The 19,175-nt window shown below is 46.0% G+C and overlaps 1 protein-coding gene across 4 annotated transcripts in view; it reads left to right on the forward strand.

Annotated features, from left to right (window-relative positions):
- GRIA1 (glutamate ionotropic receptor AMPA type subunit 1) overlaps positions 1-19,175 on the forward strand; it is a 302,524-nt gene that overhangs the window by 208,056 nt on the left and 75,293 nt on the right. For all 4 annotated transcript variants that reach the window (XM_060146492.1, XM_060146493.1, XM_060146494.1 and 1 more), the window contains 3 exons: positions 822-932; positions 1,837-2,043; positions 7,919-8,289. In XM_060146492.1, coding sequence (XP_060002475.1) covers positions 822-932; positions 1,837-2,043; positions 7,919-8,289 — 689 coding nt within the window. The remainder of the gene's footprint in view (positions 1-821; positions 933-1,836; positions 2,044-7,918; positions 8,290-19,175) is intronic.

Below are 19,175 nucleotides of genomic sequence, written 5' to 3' on the forward strand. Positions count from 1 at the left end.
AAGAAAAAAAAATGCCATGAAGAACCTAGGGGTAAGACAGGAATAAAGACACAGACCTACTAGAGAATGGACTTCAGGATATGGGGAGGGGGAAGGGTAAGCTGTGACAAAGTGAGAGAGTGGCATGGACATATATACACTACCAAACGTAAAACAGATAGCTAGTGGGAAGCAGCCGCATAGCACAGGGAGATCAGCTCGGTGCTTTGTGACTGCCTAGAGGGGTGGGATAGGGAGGGTGGGAGGGAGGGAGACGCAAGACGGAAGAGATATGGGAACATATGTATATGTATAACTGATTCACTTTGTTATAAATCAGAAACTAACACACCATTGTAAAGCAATTATACTCCAATAAAGATGTTAAAAAAAAGCAAAAGAAAACAAGAATGTACAGTTTAAATCATATGATTCCCACTACACTTCAGAATGAGCTCAGGAAGAGAAGGGTTACTAGGCATGGGAGAAGGTGGGGTTTGGCCTTGTGAACAACTGCAGGGAATTAAATCTCTATGGCCCTGACTCGCATTGTACGTAACAGTTCAGCTGCATCAACAGTTAAATCCTCGCCCCTTAAGAGGCAATTTTCAGGCTTACCCATCATGATGAGGATTTTCATGGGGTGGGGATGGGAGGACCTAGAGAGCATCTTGTCTCTTGTTGTTTATATCTACCAATACCTCAGAGCCTGGTGTGTCCAGGATTGCTGGTGTGATGCTCAGCTCCTTGATTTCCTGTCTGGTGTTGAGTGGGGGACCCAGAGTGGGCCATTCCTGAGGAGCCTGGATCACCTTATGTCACCACCTTCCTCTCTTTAACAGATTGGCTACTGGAATGAAGATGATAAGTTTGTCCCTGCAGCCACGGATGCTCAAGCCGGGGGGGATAACTCAAGTGTCCAGAATAGAACGTACATCGTCACTACAATCCTAGTGAGTACTCAGTCCTTCATGGAGGTTACCTGGGATGTGAGACAGACCAACACAAAGGTTTTCCCAGGAGTGAAAGCTGGTCATTCTTCTTTCCAAAGCTGTGTGGTCGGTAGAAAGAGGAAGTAAAAAAGGAATATCCTGAAAGTCAGAGGGACTTTTGCTCTCTGGCTCTGCCATGATTTCACTTTGTGCTCTTGGATAAGTAAGTCACTTACCCTCCTTTGAGCCATAGTTTCCAATGTATATAAAACATAAGGGTGGGCTTCCCTGGTGGCGCAGTGGTTGAGAGTCCGCCTGCCGATGCAGGGGACACAGGTTCGTGCCCCGGGTCTGGGAAGATCCCACATGCCGCGGAGCGCCTAGGCCCGTGAGCCATGGTCGCTGAGCCTGGGCGTCCAGAGCCTGTGCTCCGTAATGGGAGAGGCCACAAGAGTGAGAGGCCCACGTACCGCAAAAAAAAAAAAAAAAAACATAAGGGTGAGACTAAATTGTAGTGGTTCTGACTCTACCCTTCCTTAGTAGAAGCCATTTTCAAAGCAAGTTCCCTAAAGTCCAGCACCTACAGTGAGTATAAGTAAAGCTGCTGTGATTTTCAGTGATGAGACAGTTGGAGCCTATTTAAGGGTTATTCCCCTAACACCTCCCAAAAATACAAGAGCTCCTGGAACAACTTGAAAAGCTAGGCATGGCGTCTCAGTGAAACATTCTATTTTAATAGTTTGCTTCCTTAACCCAAGAAGTTTTGTAATGGGAGGAGCAGAAATGCAGGAAGTGGATTTAGGGGCCAGAGAGACTTCCCCAAAGTTTAGCAATGTTGGAGACATCCTCCTCTGCCACGCCAAAGGCCTCCCTCCGCAAGAGTGAACCCAAAACCCACATTCTCTGTCTCCCATTTCTCCACCAGGAAGATCCTTATGTGATGCTCAAGAAGAATGCCAACCAGTTTGAAGGCAATGACCGCTACGAGGGCTACTGTGTAGAGCTGGCAGCAGAGATTGCCAAGCATGTGGGCTACTCCTACCGTCTTGAGATCGTCAGTGATGGGAAATATGGAGCCCGCGACCCTGACACAAAGGCTTGGAATGGCATGGTGGGAGAGCTGGTCTATGGAGTAAGTTCCCTACAGGGTGGGCAATTGGAAGCGGAGGCAGAGAGGTTGACAGGAAATCATTTGGTGGTTGGCTGGCCCTGCCCATAGATGCCTATTAGACCCCATGATTTAGTATTACTGATGCCGAAAAGATGAGGAGTCCAAAAATCCCATATCTGAAGACATTTTTTGTTCAGGTTCCTGGTCCCAGCTCCTTCAGCCAAACTCAGCTCAGTCCTGTGACTTCAGTTGATCGTCATCCAATACAGGTGATAGTTTAGCTTCAAGATCAGTTTTCTTGAGGCAGACCGCTGAGTTGTTACTTCCCTGCTCAGTCCCTTATGTCTCCCTCAATATGAATTTCTTCCCTGGTGTTGGGGGTAGCCTGGATACAACCAAATGTTCTAGTTACTTGCCCTTTCTAGCACCTTCCATTTCAGCTACACCACCCTGAGTCACTCTGTTCTCTAGTCCCCTTCCATTCTGCACCTCTAAAAATCTCACCCTTCTCCCCAAACCTGTATCAGATACTACTTTTTCCAAGATGTCATTTCATTCTCCCCGTAACAGGTATGGGGAGAACCCTTTTTAACTGTCGTTGCCTTCCTTGTAGAATTTAGCTTCTGCTTCTTTTATGGCTTACCCTGCCTTATGTAACAGTTATCTGTGAATAGGGATTGGTCTACTCCATTCACCACACTTGAAATAAGACCACACACAATTGCTATAAAGTCTTCAATAAACTGAAGCATTTTGGAGAAGCCAATGAATGCCCTGAATTGTTTTAAGTGTTTAAGGGATCATTGAGAAGTAAAAGATCTGATCCCTGTCCCCAAGGATTTTAACATTTTATGGGGTAGAAAAGACAATGAGAGAATGGTAAGACAGCAGAGAATCAAGGTTCAGGCAAAAGGCTAATATGAGTGTGTCTAGCCCTCCAGAAAGATGTAGAGCTTGAACACGGCCATATTCAAATAGAAAGGCAGCCCAAGAATTTCTAAAGTATAAACTATGGAATGGTGATGGAAATAAGTAAGGTGTGAAAGGAGAATGAGAAAACACTGATGATTTTTGTAGAGGGCTTGGGATGAGTAGTCAGGGATAAAGTCTGAGTAAGAAATGACAAGGGAAAGAGTGTGGATTGATTCAGTGGGCACTGGAAGATCATGAAGGTACTTGAGTAGAGGAACAACAAAAGGCAATGGAAGAAGAATCCTGCCACCACATGCAGGAAAGAGACCACCAGAGCTTCACTCATAGAAATTAAAGACTGCAGGCTGGGTTTCTGAACAGAAGCATATGCCAAGCCGCAAGCCAGTGTTGAGTTCTGGTCAGGATGAAGCACCCATTTAAGAGGTTTTAAAATCTCACTGTCTCAGATCAAGGCAATAGGAGTCACGATGGCCATGAGAGCCATACAGAGGGAATTCAAAGAAGAAAGAAATGGAACAAAGAAAATTCTTTCTAGGAAGGTGGCTTTTGAGATAACCTGGGAAGATGGTTAATGAGTTGAGAAGGGGGACGTGCTTCTACCCTCTCTCCTCCTCTATTGCCTCTCACCTTTGGGAAGCCCCATGGGTGAAATGATAGAGATATGGGTGATTAATGCTGCATCTTGAGGTTGGTTTCCATGGGAACCTCCATCAAGCTCTTAAGGTCATCCCCATGGCAACTACTGTGAACTTTTCACCTCCAACAACATTCATCTTTACCTTCATCCCATGTTCCCTTAGAAAAGGCCTATGATCTGAGCAGAACAATGATATGATTATCCTAAGGGCAAGCCCCCCAGTAGCCAGCCATTAGTCATGGGTCACTGGCTCATCAGTGACAAACCAAAATTACCTCTGGATGCTTCAACTGCTAGCCCTCCCCTTTCCCCTCACCTCCACAAGGCCTGTCCCTCTGCCCAGTAAAAACTGTATTCTGGGGCTTCCCTGGTGGCGCAGTGGTTGAGAGTCCGCCTGCCAATGCAGGGGACACGGGTTCGTGCCCCGGTCCGGGAGGATCCCACATGCCGCGGAGCAGCTGGGCCCGTGAGTCATGGCCGCTGGGCCTGCGCGTCCGGAGCCTGTGCTCCACAGCAGGAGAGGCCACAACAGTGAGGCCCGCGAACCGCAAAAAAAAAAAACTGTATTCTGAAAACTCCACGATGGGCCCAAATGGATGCCCTCTCTGGATTTTCAGTTTGGCTTTCTTTTTCTGCAACGCCCCCCGCAACCGAGGAAGAATAGAGGGGTTTGGGGAAAGCATCTCTCAGCCACAAATGACCAGCAAGATCAGAAAAATTCATTCGGAGGCCTCCAGATCTCTCCGTTCTGTGCCTGTTAAATAGGCTAAGTCAACCAGGGTGTCTCTCGCCTTCCTTTTGCTCCCTTTTGCTCTTATCAACAATTACAATAGTAGCATGTCAGCACGTAGTATATGACAGGCACTATGCTAAATACCCATGTTATTTCACTTACTCCTCATAACAACCCCAGAAGGTAGATACGATTATTTACCACATTTTATAGATGAGGACACTGAGACCCGGGGAGATTAGGCAGTTTGGCAAAGGACACAGAGCAGCGTCGGGACATGCAGCCCTGGCTCTTACGCTGCATGCTGGGACATACTGCCTCTGTAGAAATCATACCATCTGAGCACTGGACTCTAAGGCCACTATTAACCAGTGATGACAATAGCAACAGTGTCTGCATTCTCGGATGCCACAGGCTGCAAAAGAAATTTCTGCTTCTTGCATGGGTATGGCTTTGTGCCTGATTCTCAGGGACATTCTTGCCTGTTCTTTGTCTTAATGAAGCAGAAAGAGAGTGAACTTGGGAGACAGACACCTGGATTTGAATTCTGACTCTGCCAGCTTACTGGCTACATGACTCCTGCGAGCCACTGACCTCCTCCAAGGTTACCCCTGAATCCTCGATCCCAGGGCTGGGGTGGCTAGTATTCCCCTGAACAGCGCCTGGCTCAGAGTGGATCTCCATCCCTGATCATTTTCTTCAATTTTTGCTCTTACCCACTGCATCAACACGGTTCACTCTCTTACCCAAGATTTTTTCCAGATGTATTTTGTTTGGGGATCTCCTGGGTCAGCAGTTCTCAAAGTCTGGAGCGGCAGCATCACCTGGGAACTTGTTAGAAATGCAAATTCTCAGGTCTCTCCAGACCCAGTGATCTAGAAGTTCTGCCATCTGTGGTTTAAAAAAAAACCCCAAGGTGCTTTGGATGTGCTGCACGCTCAAGTTTGAGAATCACTGTCACAAGACATCTGTTTAAGAGAATAATTTTGAGCACCTGTGAAATGCCCACGGGTCACAGTACCCTCACGTATTTGGATTCTTTTGACTCTCACAAAACACTGCTCTCCAATAGATAAAGCAAAATTTATTATGCCTCTTTTTCTAAAGAGGAAATTGACATCCAAAAGGAAAACCATCTCACTCGAGGGCACGTGGTCAGTGAGTCACAAAGCAAAGTGGCCAGGTCTAATTTCCCAGATGAGCATTGCCCTTGACTGATCCTACAGAGGTCCAGTTACTTCCTCAGGTGCTGGAAATCAGCTCCTGAAGCCTCTCAGTCAACATCAAACAAGCTGAAAACACTGCTGCTTTGCACAAACCACCCTTCCTCTCTGGACCTGGGTTTCCTATCTGCAAAATGAGGCCACTGAACTTAAGCATCTCCCACTGTGTGTGTCTCCTATGCATATGGGTGCCTTTTGAAGACCCTCAGGGGTCCATGGCCAAAGACTTTTGGAAACACTGTATCTACTTACCCCTCTTGGAAATTCTCAGTGCACAGTGGTCTTTTAAAGGTTCCGAGAAGTCCGACCTCAAAGTAGTCTGTTTACATTTGTGTTTATTTTCATGTTATACTTATTAACATCCTTCTAAAAATAATGTTCCGTGGAATCAATCTTGGAACTGCTAAATGAACTAAGCAATGAGATGATGTGGTTTTGTGACTTTTTTTCCAGTTCACAGTCCCTTTTATTAACTCACATCCGGAGGCATCAGACAAATCCATTCAATTCCCTTTACCACTTTAGAAGCTCGACATCCACCTCCCTTTTGGGTAACTTGTGGTCATTCCCTCTAAGTCATTTCCATGACTTTTATCCCCCATTCCTTTTCTACCTATGTTAGGTTACAGAGGAAAGAAGAGATATCTTCTTCCTGGCAATGGCTTATAAGTGTTTGTAAAAAGTATCAAGATTTATGCAATGGGTGTTAGGGAAAAAAAAAGAATTACTATGAAATACAGATTCAATCCCACATTGCTTTACAGAAAGCTTCTTTCTATAAGTGAGAAACTTAAGTCATTCTAAGGCCAGCCTTTTTATTCCATGTAAAAGGCCTTCTCAAAAATCTCAGCCAATGAGAGTAACCAGAGGAAATCTTTCCTAAGCAACATCAGCCGGCAGCTGGGCGGGGCCGGAGTCTGCACAGCATCTGTCCCCAGCCTCACATCTGGACTGTTACGCAGCATCATAAGAGAAAGCCATCCGCCTCCAATAGACTTGCACAGACATGCCTCTCATTTCAAAAATGCATGTCATGGCATCTGTCCATGGAACCGTGTTAGGTTTCCAGGATCTCTTGATTTCAGGCCAAGAGAGCAGTGGATTTTATAGCAGAGATGCCAGTGCCTCTGCCATTAGGCAGAGGTAGGAAAGACAGAAGAGCAAGGCTGGTGACTCCACATGCCGGATGCACAAAGATGAACATTTCTTGCAACCATTTTATGTTTATCTACATGAATTTTTAAAACTGAGTTATTTGTGCACTTCTTAGCAGTCTCCTTGAAAAAAACAATTGTGATACTACTTTACTTTCTCTCTGCCAGAGAGAAACTACTTTCCTCACATGATTCCCTTCTCTGGGAATGTATTCTGTACCCGAGCAACCTGTTGAAATCCTACTCTCACTTCAGTGCCAATTTATATGTCACCTCTCTGATGGCGCAGTCCCTGATCTCCCCAGCCAGAATTCCTTCCTTCCTGACCTCCTGTAGCATTCTGTATCTCTTAGACAGCATGCCTCCAGTCTATAGACTGGGAAATTGTGTGTGTGAGTACTAATCTCGCCTACTAGTTTGTAATTCCCTGAGTGTAGAGACCACAGCTTCCCTTCCAGCCTAGGGCTTACGCATAATAAGCACCCAGTAAATATTTACTGAGTGAAATTTGCCTTCACTTGTTAGCCAGGGCTGTCTTGGTTGCAGGTAAAAGAAGCCCAACTCAAACTGGCTTAAGCAAACAGACTGATTGGATCATGTTCCTGAGGACAAACAAAAGAGTATATTGACATATGATCCCAGGGAGTCCAGGGTAAGCCCTGAATTAAGGGTGACTCAAATTATTTCATCACGGATCATCTCTCACTCTGACTTTCAGGACTCATGCTCGTTAAAGAGGCCCAAAGAGATTTGGGTCATCCTTGAATGGACCATTCTGGCCAGGGGAGTAGTGTACACCGATGGCCAAACCTGGGTGATACGCTTCATCTCATAACCAGGGTGATCAGTCCCATTTGAACCAGGAGGACTGAGCGTGGGGCAGGAGTAGTTCTTCTTCCAGAGGAAGAAGGCATGGCTGCTGGGCAGGCAAAAAATAACAGATATTATGACAGCCCCCTTCCGTAAGGTAAGGAAGACTCCCCTAACAATTAGAACTGTCGAAGAATGGGATCATCTCTCCTGTGAGATACTGAGCCGATCATCCATTTACCATAAATATTTTATAGGGAGCAGGAGGGTTTGGACTCCTAAGGTTCTTTCCAACTCTCACATCCTTTAAGATTACAAAAGAATATTCACAGGGAAGAGAAAAATAAGAGAACAGAGAGCTGGTGAACTCAAGGGCGTTTCTTTTGTGTGTGTGTTTTTTTTGCAGAGAGCAGATGTGGCCGTGGCCCCTTTAACTATCACCTTGGTCCGGGAAGAGGTGATAGATTTCTCCAAACCATTTATGAGTTTGGGGATCTCCATCATGATAAAAAAGCCACAGAAGTCCAAGCCAGGGGTCTTCTCCTTCCTGGATCCTTTGGCTTATGAGATTTGGATGTGTATCGTTTTCGCCTACATTGGAGTGAGTGTTGTCCTTTTCCTGGTCAGCCGCTTCAGCCCCTACGAATGGCACAGTGAAGAGTTTGAGGAAGGGCGGGACCAGACAACCAGTGACCAGTCCAATGAGTTTGGGATATTCAACAGCTTGTGGTTCTCCTTGGGAGCCTTCATGCAGCAAGGATGTGACATTTCTCCAAGGTGAGTCAGCTCTTCTCAACCCCTTTGCTCAATGCCATATATACAGGAAAAAACAAATACTGGGAAATCAAGGGTGGGAATTTTTTCCAGACTTTATAGTGTTCGGTTTTTCAACTATGCTTTACTGTCAGCTGTCCGTTGCGTGCTGTGGATTATACGGACACATCCTGTGCCTTGATCAGGTCTATCTGCTATCTGGGTGATGTGCTCTGTCAAGATTAACAGGGATAATCACGACTCTAATGTTCTGTAGCCGAAAGGTACAGAGAAAGGATGGGGGACAGTACGGTACGACTAACATCTGTTGAGAACCTACCACATATAGTAAGCAAGGTTTTGAGTCCTCTACATGCCTTATTTCATTGAATCTTTGCAGAAGCATTAGGTGGGATTCTCATTCTACCTCCTTTTACAAATGAGGGACCACAGAAATGCTGAATATCTTTCCAAGGTTACACAGCTAATAGCTAGGTGAGTCAAGATTCAACCCCCATCCTGAACTATTTCCGAGGGGTAGAAGGAGCACTGAATTATGAGTGGGTTCTCACTCTGGTTCTAGCACTTTCTGTGTGTCTCTGGACAAGTCACCTGGCCCTTGTAGACCTTGGTTTCTTCATCTTTAAGAGAAAATGGTTCTTCTTTTCTTGGTTCTGAGAAAGATCTTGGAAATAATCTAGTTCCAACGGTGATGTAAATTTGTTTCTTACGGTTGGAAAATGAAGTTTCTTAGAAATGCTTCAGACATCATACTAAGAGTACTGGGGTGACCAAATCAGTGAGGTTTCAGCCCCCACAGGAGACATGAGTAGCGCCATTTTTGTCTGTTTTACGTACTGGGCTTGTGAATACAATTTCTTTTGAAAAACGGAACAGAAAGGAAAGGAGAGGGGAGGGAAAGGAAGGGGAGGGGAGGGGAGGAGGCAGGGAGGGAGGAAGAAGGAAAAGTGGAATGGAGAGGGGAAACAAGAAATCTGAAAACTACCAACCTACACCAATTCCCAAATTTACTGACCCCCTTTCTGTCTTTGTGTGTAACGTTCTTTCAACTATATTCTGGAAAGTTCATGTCACAAATAAATAAGTGCTGACTGTATTTCCTTTTACAGTTGCTTAATGTCTATGAGCTCTTTAATCAGTAGGCAGTCGCTTATAGATACCAAGCTTCTAAAGCACGCAGGGAGGCATGGCTTAGAATCGGGCTGCATGAATAGATCTGCACACACTCTCACTTTCTGGGGGCGTAACTGCATAAATACCAAGGCCTCACAGACACGTCCTGGAGGCATCTTTACCACCTGGTTCGCATTTGGGTGTCAGCGAGGACCAATATTCCTAAGTGGCAATGGAATAAAATCTTCCTAAGGAGCTTCCCTCAGGACTCATTTTGCCTGCTGTATAATTTAGACTGTCTCATCGTTCACCATTATACTCTTGTTTTTCTTTAAATAAGAAGACAGTCAGGGGGGGTTGCGTGGGAGACGAGGTGTGAGACTGGATGCCTGGCCAGTACTGGCAAACACATGGTAAAGAGCAGAGACAACCAAGAAGGGGAAGGGCTTGCTTAAAAATAACTCAGGCCAGTAGGTAAACAATGGGAAGAAATGATTCTTCGCTACTCAGTATAATGGGCCATCCTAACATGCATGTGTCTGAGAAGACCCCTGGGCTTTTTTTTTCTCCTTTATTTCCTTCATGGCTGGGCATCTTACCCGCTAATGGCACCCCTGTGGACTGACCTCAGGCTGTGTTTTCACACTCCTCACCATTCCTCCTGAAGTCTCAAGTCAGTGACCCACAAACTGAATCCTCTACCGGGCATGTTTCTGTGTAACCTGCACAGTTTGGCAATGATGGTCCAAAACTGAGCGGCAGCTGCCCTCCTGAGCTGATGCGTGTATTCCCCACTTGACCACAGCCCCCAGGTGATCAGCTTCATTCCTGTGTGACTCAGCTGCCCATGAAAGGGTATGTGCGTTTGTGACTTCTGACTAGAAGAGGATTTTCAAACTGTGTTTCCAGGACTCCTGAGGGTTCCACGAGGCTACCTTAGGAATTGACCTTGAGGTGACCAAACAGGAAACCCAAGCCGCCTTCCTTCCCATTTTTAATAAAACAACTCCACTCTATGCTTCTGTATTTTCACCAGTAAAATGGGAAACAACCCTAGTATTGTTGTGAGGTTTAAGAGAGATTGATACATATAGAACCCATAACACAGTATCCAGCCAGCACACAGGAAGCACAACAAAAGAGAAGCTATTTTCAATTCTTTTTATCGATTTTCTATATTGGACTTCTGCTAAACTTCACTAGAAGAAAGGGTGCCACTGCTCACACTGATTGAAAAGCCACTGGACCTCTCTCTTCTGGGGAAGTCCACGGACAAAGCAGAACGGTGGTTCACTCCTGAGACCAGCAATACCTGTATTTCTGAGGCTCCCCCTCAGAGGGACTGGGAGGAAGGATTTTGGATTTAGGGGTCTGACAGGCAGAGAAGAGTCTACCTGGCAGAAAAAGGAGTTTTATCCACTTGAGATGGACTCTTGCTTGCCACGCCTAGCTCAGCCAATTCCAGCACTTAGGGACCTGCATAAACCCCGCTAAGAGTCAGAATATGCATCACAACATTTGTTGGGAATATATGCTAAAGAGAAAACGTTCATACTTCACCTCACTAGGGCCAGACAAAAACACAAGGATGCTAGGACAGTGATGAGAACCAGAGCCAAGCAGACAAGCGCAAACACCAGTGGAAGCTTTTGTTGTTGTTGTTTACGTATTTCCTGATGAAGTCAACAAAGTTTCATGAGCCTCTGATATGCATAGCACTAGACACCCTGGGGCTACAGCAGGAGGTATTTTTAAGGGCTTTTTATACTCAAACATCTTCTCAAATAAGCTTCAATTAATTGTTCTTGCTATTTACTAACAGAATATATCATAAATCCTCACAAATTTAGAACTTGGGGGATTAAGTTCCACCTAAATTGCATGTATCTGCATGCATACACAAGTAGCTTTATCTTTTCTTAATCTCATCAATATTTATATTAAAGTCTATTAACCAAAAGCCAACGAAATGTGACCAGATGTGGCTGTCTGCAAGTAACGCAATAATCTGACCAGAGTAACATGAACAGCTAGAGAGTTATCTTTCTTATAAGGAGAGTGGAGGCAGACAGTGGCTCATGGTTCAGTGAAATCGGGGTCTGCTGTGCTATGGTTGCCCCAGCCTTTTCTCACGTGCCCCAAATGGCGGCTCCCAGATGTCACGTCCATGTTCAAGCAGCAAGAGGGAGAAAACGTACTGCAGCCAGTTCCGTCTCTTTGGATCAGGAAACCAAAAGCTTAACAATATACTCCCCACCCCAAGTGGACATCTCCTTCTGTCTATATCTCATTAGTCAGAACAGTGGCCCACAATCACTTCTAGTGGAAATGGCAAGAATTAGGTTGTTTAGCCTCTAAAATGGAAGGGGTTGGAATGGATGTTGGTGAGTCAACCGGCAGCACCGGCCAAGCACCCAAGTCAATGTTTTGTTCACCAGCACCATGAATAGACAAAATAATATGTAAATAGCACCTTTAGTGATATATGCCAGTAAATGCTGCCAATTTGCTTTCAAGATTCTTCTCTCCTCCCTTTAAAATGTTTCTATGAGAAATTGTTTTCATATAGCCTTTTTTAACATTCGAAGTTAAAATTCAGTTGAGCTATGATCACAAATTACAACTTTTTTCATGAGGTTGATGGTAAGATATTAAGAATGCCATCCATGAGTTGCCTTTGCAGGCCTGTGTCTTGTGCCCAAAGACCTATTTTTAATAGATACTTTAGATTTCTTTTTTCAGGGACAGGAACATTTTGAGAAGGGATATATTAAAGGAAGGGCAAAAATCATCCCAGGCAAAATTTATCTTTAGTTCCCCCAACTTTCCTTTCTGTAGCTTTTGACCCTATTTGTGGCCAATGTCATTCATTTATTCAACAGATATTACTGATTGCCCGTGAGGTGCAGCACAGGGTGCTGGGTCCCGAGGATGTGAAGATATACTGATGATGGAGCATGAGGGGGCGGGAGTCTTTCCTTCAAGGTGATGGCGAGTACAGTGGTGTAAGACAGACATTACATAAACAATTGTGAATGTATAAACTGTGATGCACTGTGAATAAAATGAATCTGCCGAAGCACTAGATAATAAAGGAAGTGGAATTAAAGGGGACTGACTTAGGGTGTTCTGAGAAAGTTCCTCCAAGGAGCAGATAGGTAAGAAGGAGCTAAGCTTACACAGAGCTGTATTATTAGAGAAGTAGGCAGAGGCCAGATCACGCACCGTGGCCATAGTATAGATTTAAAGTTTTACTCTAAATGCAATGGGAAGGCACTGGAGAGTTTTAAGCGAGGGAAGGATTGATTTACATGCTGTAATACTCCTCTGGGGAGCTATGAGGAAAATGAATTAAAGCAGAGAACAGTCAAGAGTGGAAACAGAGGGACCAAGCAATAGGTTCACACGTCTGTCTAGGGGCAATTACAGTGATGGAAATTATGATGGGCATGGAGATGGATTAGTGGTCTACTCTGAAACTAGAATTGACAGCCCTTGCTGATAGACTGGATATTTGAAAGGGAGGCGAGGGGAAAGTCAATGGTGTCTCCAAGAGGTAGGGAGCAGTTGGAAAACATGGAACCACAATTCCAGAGACCTTTAGGTCTGGCTCCGATCATGAGAATGATCTAGTTCATCCATCCCGTTACAGATGAGAAAACTGAGGCTCCAAAGGGGAAAGGGATTTTCTCTAAGGTCACCAAGGCAATGCCTCTGGCCTGTTGCCGCCCAGTCCAGTGCTGCCTACCCTGCAGTCTCATCCCAGGCTCCACTGCCTGCAAGTGAACTAACAGTGAGCCTTTCAACTCTTTATTCCCACGGACCCTACCTCCCCTTTGGCTTCTACTTTGCTGGGATTGGATGACCTTAGTAAGGAAAAGGAGAGGGGTTTGGAAGGTCCTAGGGGAAGAGAGGAAAATGGGAAATTATGATTTCAGCTTTCAGAACTTTTGTATTCCTGATCTTAGAATGTGACAGAATGTGTGATAATTATTTCCACCTAGTAGAGATAATTACTCTCAGCGAGAAGAATTCTAAAGCGGGGAAGTGATAGCACATTGGAGGTCTCTGGGAACCCTCTACCACAGCCCCTGCCCCAGTTAATGTGCTTGTGGAGGGCCCTGAGACCGATTCACCACGGGAACAGAGTAGCCAATGAACAGAGCTGATAAACGATGGCAGCCTGACCTTCACATTTACACAGAACTTTCACAGCAGCCAGTATTACAGTGCATGGAGGGGTGATGAGGAACCTCCCCCTTCCACCTCCTGTTCTCCCCGCTTCCCTCCCAGAGATGGGCATGGAAACGCCTTCCCCTTTCCCATATTGATGTAACTGGAGTGTTGCAGGGGAAAGAAGCGGGGTAAACATTCAGGGAAGTTGACGGAAGCAGCCTGAATGTGTGAAATAGTTTATCTTTAGAAAGCATAATCCTCATTCAGTACACAGATTCACTGCTGCAAGGAACAGTGTCATAAGGATGTGTGCACAGCGCTGATGCAAGAAATGTGTGTTAGATGCTTTGGGTCTTGGGACCAGGTATGAGGGATTCTGCTGGGAACCCTGCATCAGAATCACCTGAGATGCCTGTAAGAATGTAGATTTCCAGGCCCCACCCTAGGTCCGTGGGATTGGAAATTCTGCAGTTGGAGAGAGAAATACACATTTCACAAGCCCTCCCCTTCCCCCAGGGCAGCTGGGCATTAAAGTCTGAAAGCCATTGAGCTAGGAGGTTGTTCAGGGAACTCGGGTTAGAAGTGTAAGAAGCAAGGTCCATGGGGCAGCCTGAAATCGCACCAGTCAACTGCAGCCAACACCGAGCCCAGGATCTGCCTGCTCGCTGCCCTGTGGTGTGTTACCTGCCAGGGGAGTGAGGCCCTGGGCATGGCCTCTGAGGGCAGAAGCCTTGCCGGGACCCTGCTGCCCCTGCAGGCCAGGCTACCAGGAGGAGTTCACAGAGGATTCACCCCAGTACATTAACCCTGATGGGGGGGAATGTACCTCGCCATGAACAGGTACCGCAGCTGTGACAGGGGTGATCTGTGCAGGGACAGTGTGTCCCCCATCACTGGGGGACTCCAGCTCAGTGCGTCCTTCCTTTTCAACTTTAACCATTGGCTGATGGCGAGACCCACAGCCAGGCTCTGATACTGAGCAGTTTTGCAGACCATGGGGAAGCACAGTAGTAGACGCTTCAGAGCCTGTGCAAGCCAGATGGAAATATTCAAAGGAAGGCAGTGACAGGAGGGTAAAAGCTTTGCTGGACATGCAAATGAAAAGCATCATTTTCTGCCTCTCAGCCACCAGCAAGGGGGAAGTCAAATTGTTCTCTCTTTCTCTCTAGATTGCTGGGGAAGTCAGTTTAATTGTAGGAGAGAAAAAAGCCCACAAAAACCCCTGCCCTCCTAGAGCTTACTTTCTAGGGAGAGAAGGCAGGCAATAAACAAAATAAAATGTAGGCAACACCCCCATCCCAGTTCGATAGGTGAAGCTTCTGGCTTACAGGGAGGGGAAGGGACTTAGCCAAGGTCACACAGATAACCAGCATACGTTCAGTAACACAAAAACAGGGGTCAGCTAGGAGCTGTGCTGAACTGGGCATGCCTGTGTCAGCTAAAGAGGGGCTGCTCCCACTCAGCCCTGGACAGTCACTGCCAGGAGAACTCTGCAGATGAAACCAAAGCACACCTAGGTCATCAGCTGGGGACCCCTGGAAGAATGCTGGGGAGAATGAAACACCACTGTGCCTTTAATGCATTTAGGCACACTTGGAATATCATATTTATACATTTTTTTAAAAGGAATTCTCCTCTCCCCCACAGCCCTCATTTTTGGTTCGAAGGATAAAAAACTGATTGCTATGTTCTTATGTCCTTTCACGTATCTTGGAAAATCCAGGCCGTGAATAGGGCTGCACTAAAAAAAAGACAGTCCCCACAACTCTATATCCACAAAGGCCCGTCTACATCTTCGTGGGATCTACATTTTCCTGGAGAGAACCCCCTCTTTTTTTTGTGTGTGTGTGCTGCATTGGGTCTTCGTTGTTGCGCGCGGGCTTTCTCTAGTTGTGGCGAGAGGGGGCTACTCTTGGTTGCGGTGTGCGGGCTTCTCATTGCGGTGGATTCTCTTGTTGTGGAGCACGGGCTCTACGCGCGCGGGCTTCAGTAGTTGTGGCTCGCGGGCTCTAGAGCACAGGCTCAGTAGTTGTGGCGCACGGGCTTAGCTGCTCCGTGGCATGTGAGATCTCCCCGGACCAGGGCTCGAACCCGTGTCCCCTGCATTGGCAGGCGGATTCTTAACCACTGCGCCACCAGGGAAGGCCCCCACCCCCATTTCTTTTTAAACCCTCTCTGGAAATATAGCATCTGAGATCCAGAGACCCAATTGTTCACCTGGAAAGAAGTACTGAGTTCTAAAAATGGAAAAATGAAAGCATAATTAATTGAATTGATGGGGGATGTATGCTCAGAGTCCTATGGGGAGCCTGATGGTTTTGAATATGAGTTAAGTACCACCATCCAACTGTGGCAAATGAATACCTCTATGCCAGCCTGTGTTCAAGCAAGATCATAGGTGAATGAAGCCCAAGGTAGCTAGCAGAAGATAACGCATTCCACTAACACAGAAACGACAGACCTACGTGATGACAGTCACCTTGTGTACCTGGTGGCTTAAGGAGAAAGAACCTTAAAATGAGGAGGCACAGTGGCTGCTGAGAGCAGAATGGAGCCCTTCCCAAGGGGGGAACCAGGAGCCGCTGTGTCACAGGCAGCGGGCCCACAGGGTGGGAGGGGGTGGTAAAAGATCTTAGAAGGAAGCTCAGTCTCAGTCTGCTAGCCCGCTGCGTGAGTCACTTCCCCTCTCTGTCCCGCTTTCCCCTCTTCAAAATGGGAGCAAGATGGTTCCTGGTATGTCCCCAGCTCCCATCTACGGCTAGCGTCCCTTGGATTCCCAGGTCCAGCCAAGGCTCTAGCCAAGCCAGATTCTGCTTCATTCTGTTTCCCCAGCCCCAGGCTGCCTTTATAGCCTGGTCATTCCCTCTATTTGGAGCACCCTCTCCCATCTTTCCCCCTCAGTGACCGTCCCTTTTGCAAATACTGCCTTCCCACTGCTTCCCTCCCAAGTCCAATTACTCCCTGGAAGCTATGCTTTGCAGTAATAGTTATAGCTTGAACTCGGGAATAGGCCTGCCTGCAGCTGAATCCTAGCTCTGCCACTTACTGGCTATGTAAGCGTGGGAAAATAACTTCTCTGCGCCACAGTTTCTTCTTCTGGAAAATGGAGATAATAAAAACACCTACTTCAAAGGGATAGTCTGAGTACTAGATGACATAATGCGTGGAAAGCTCTGCCTTGGCTGACGCACAAATGGTAAATGCTATTGACATAGTTGTTGCTGTCGCCATGGTCATCTGAATCTCTCCAAGGGCATCTTATATCTTCAATCCTCAGCTACCATTGCCCATTTCTGCTTCTTATCAAAACACATACTGGCAAACTTATCTCTGCCGCTCATCCAGAATCTGACACGGGGTGTTGTGTGTTCTAAGTACTCAACACATGTTTGTTGAATGAATACATGCACTTTCACAAGTAGCCTTCTAAGGACCATGTCATATTTTGCACTTAATGAAGAGAAAGCAACCTAAGAGAGAGAATTTCTGGCTGTCACTAACTACCTGTGTAACATGGGGCAACTCAGTCCTGGTATTTCAATGAATGTGGAGGAAAAGCAGGAAGAATTGGAGGAAAGGAAGTTAAATAGACCAACCCAGAAAACAAAGTTCCCTGTCATCCTAGTGTTGACAGTTACCCCACTGTTCAGGAACATTCTACTCTTCTCTTTGCTGGGAAAACAGCTGTAATAATTGATTAGCTTAGTTGCACCTACTATGTATCAGGCACTCTCTTGACTGTCATATGATGTTACCTCTAATCATCGTGACAACCTCTGCTCAGGGACGTCAACATCATTTTATAGATGAGAAAACTGAGTCTGAGAGCAATTAATCCCCTTGTTCATGGTTACCCAGCAGAGCTGCGATTATAACCTGTGTCTGTTGGATTCAAAGACTCGTGTTTTATCTTTGACACACCGTTGTCTTCCATGACCAAAAATCTTCTGAAGGTCCCTTAGGGCTCCCTGTGGATTGTGAGAATTCATGGAAGTAAAAAGCATCCTTTTTCTTCTGTAGGGTTCCCTAACGTTTTTTTAACAGACCTTTGTTGCTTTGGGTTTTCTTCCATTAATATTCCTTACAGTATCTTTGTCCTTAAAAGCCATCTCCTGGGGAAGAAGAGGTAAGCCCCTAGGAGTGCGCTCTGCCCCAACCAGAGTGTGTGCAGCACGGCCAGCTGGGTGGGGCAGATGGCGAAACAGACAAGAGCAAAGATGCAACTGGTGCCGCTTTGGAGAGGCCAACCTCTTGGTTTCAGCTGGGAGGTGACTGTGGATATAGGGTAGATTCCACAGTCAGAGCTAAAATCTGGAGAGGGCATATTTTTACCTGTAGTGTTTTAGACATACATGGAGGGGGGGAAAGGCAAAAAGGATTACAAACGGCCTTAAAAGTATGGTCTATCTGGAGGCTACACATTTATTCTATAGAAATGATTGTGCAAATGTGGCAAGATGTATGTATAAGGATTTTCATTTCACTGCTGTTTTAAAAAGTTAGAAGTAGCCCACTGACCATCAACTGAAAAATGTGATGGTTCATCACCCAATGGAACACAATGCAGCGGTTTAGGTGGATGAACAAGGATGCCTGTGCTACTTCGTAAAGACCTTCAGAATTGCATAGCCTGGATAATAATGGCAATAATGGGTTCTCGTCCCACTGGTCCCAAATTATAGGCTCTTTTCACTGCACCCTGCTGCCTCTTTGGAACACAGGGAACTAGGGGAATCTGTCACTGAGGACTAAACTCTGTGGTATGTAGAGTTGAAGCTAGATTTTTTTCTGAGAAAGGAAATATTAGTGTGGGTTGTAGTGAAAAGAGACCTCTGGGAAGCATTGGACTGTGGCTTGAAAAATGCGATAAGATTTTCTACAAAAGCAAGAGAAATGAAGAGGGAAATCTCTGGTGAGGGAATCACTGTGAGCAAAGGCACTGAAGCAGGCATATGCTGAGCCAGGGGACCTGTCAATCAAGGTCATCCCTAGAGACTCATTAGCCACGGGTTTGGAGCTCACAAGGTTTAATGATACATTCAATACCATGACTTTGGGGGCCCTATAACCTGTTGTATAGGCATTAGAGTGTCACCCAAGAAACACAGAATCTAAAATGGGCAATGTTGGGCCAGTTCTTCGGTTGCTGCCAGGAAGTAACTCCCTGCTCCCCGTGGAGCACCTTTATTGATTGGTGTTAAGGCTTGGTCCACCATGGATGGAACCGTGTCAGCCAGGGTCTAATTTCTGGAATTCAGAGGATTCTGGCACTCAGGAAGTCCCTGCCACTGCTGTTGCCAGGTTATTTATCTCCTGAGCAGCAGACAGAAGAAGCTGTCAGGCAGAAAGGTACTTCCCTTCTGTGGAAGTCTGGCTAGGCACTCACGTGGTATTCATCTCCCCTTTCATGCCCTGTTCTCTGTGTAGGTCCCCACTCTGAGAATGGGGAGAGAGAATGAAGAGGGAGTTTATCTTGCTTTGTTTCTGGTTACTGTAGATATGTATTTCTACAGATCCAAGAGAGGATTAATCAATCAAACATTTTAACTGACTAACATTTAGGATATAAACCTTGCCTTAGGTACAGTGCTAAGCATTAT

Source organism: Lagenorhynchus albirostris, chromosome 3 (genome assembly GCF_949774975.1).
Source record: "Lagenorhynchus albirostris chromosome 3, mLagAlb1.1, whole genome shotgun sequence".
Taxonomy (NCBI): domain Eukaryota; kingdom Metazoa; phylum Chordata; class Mammalia; order Artiodactyla; family Delphinidae; genus Lagenorhynchus; species Lagenorhynchus albirostris.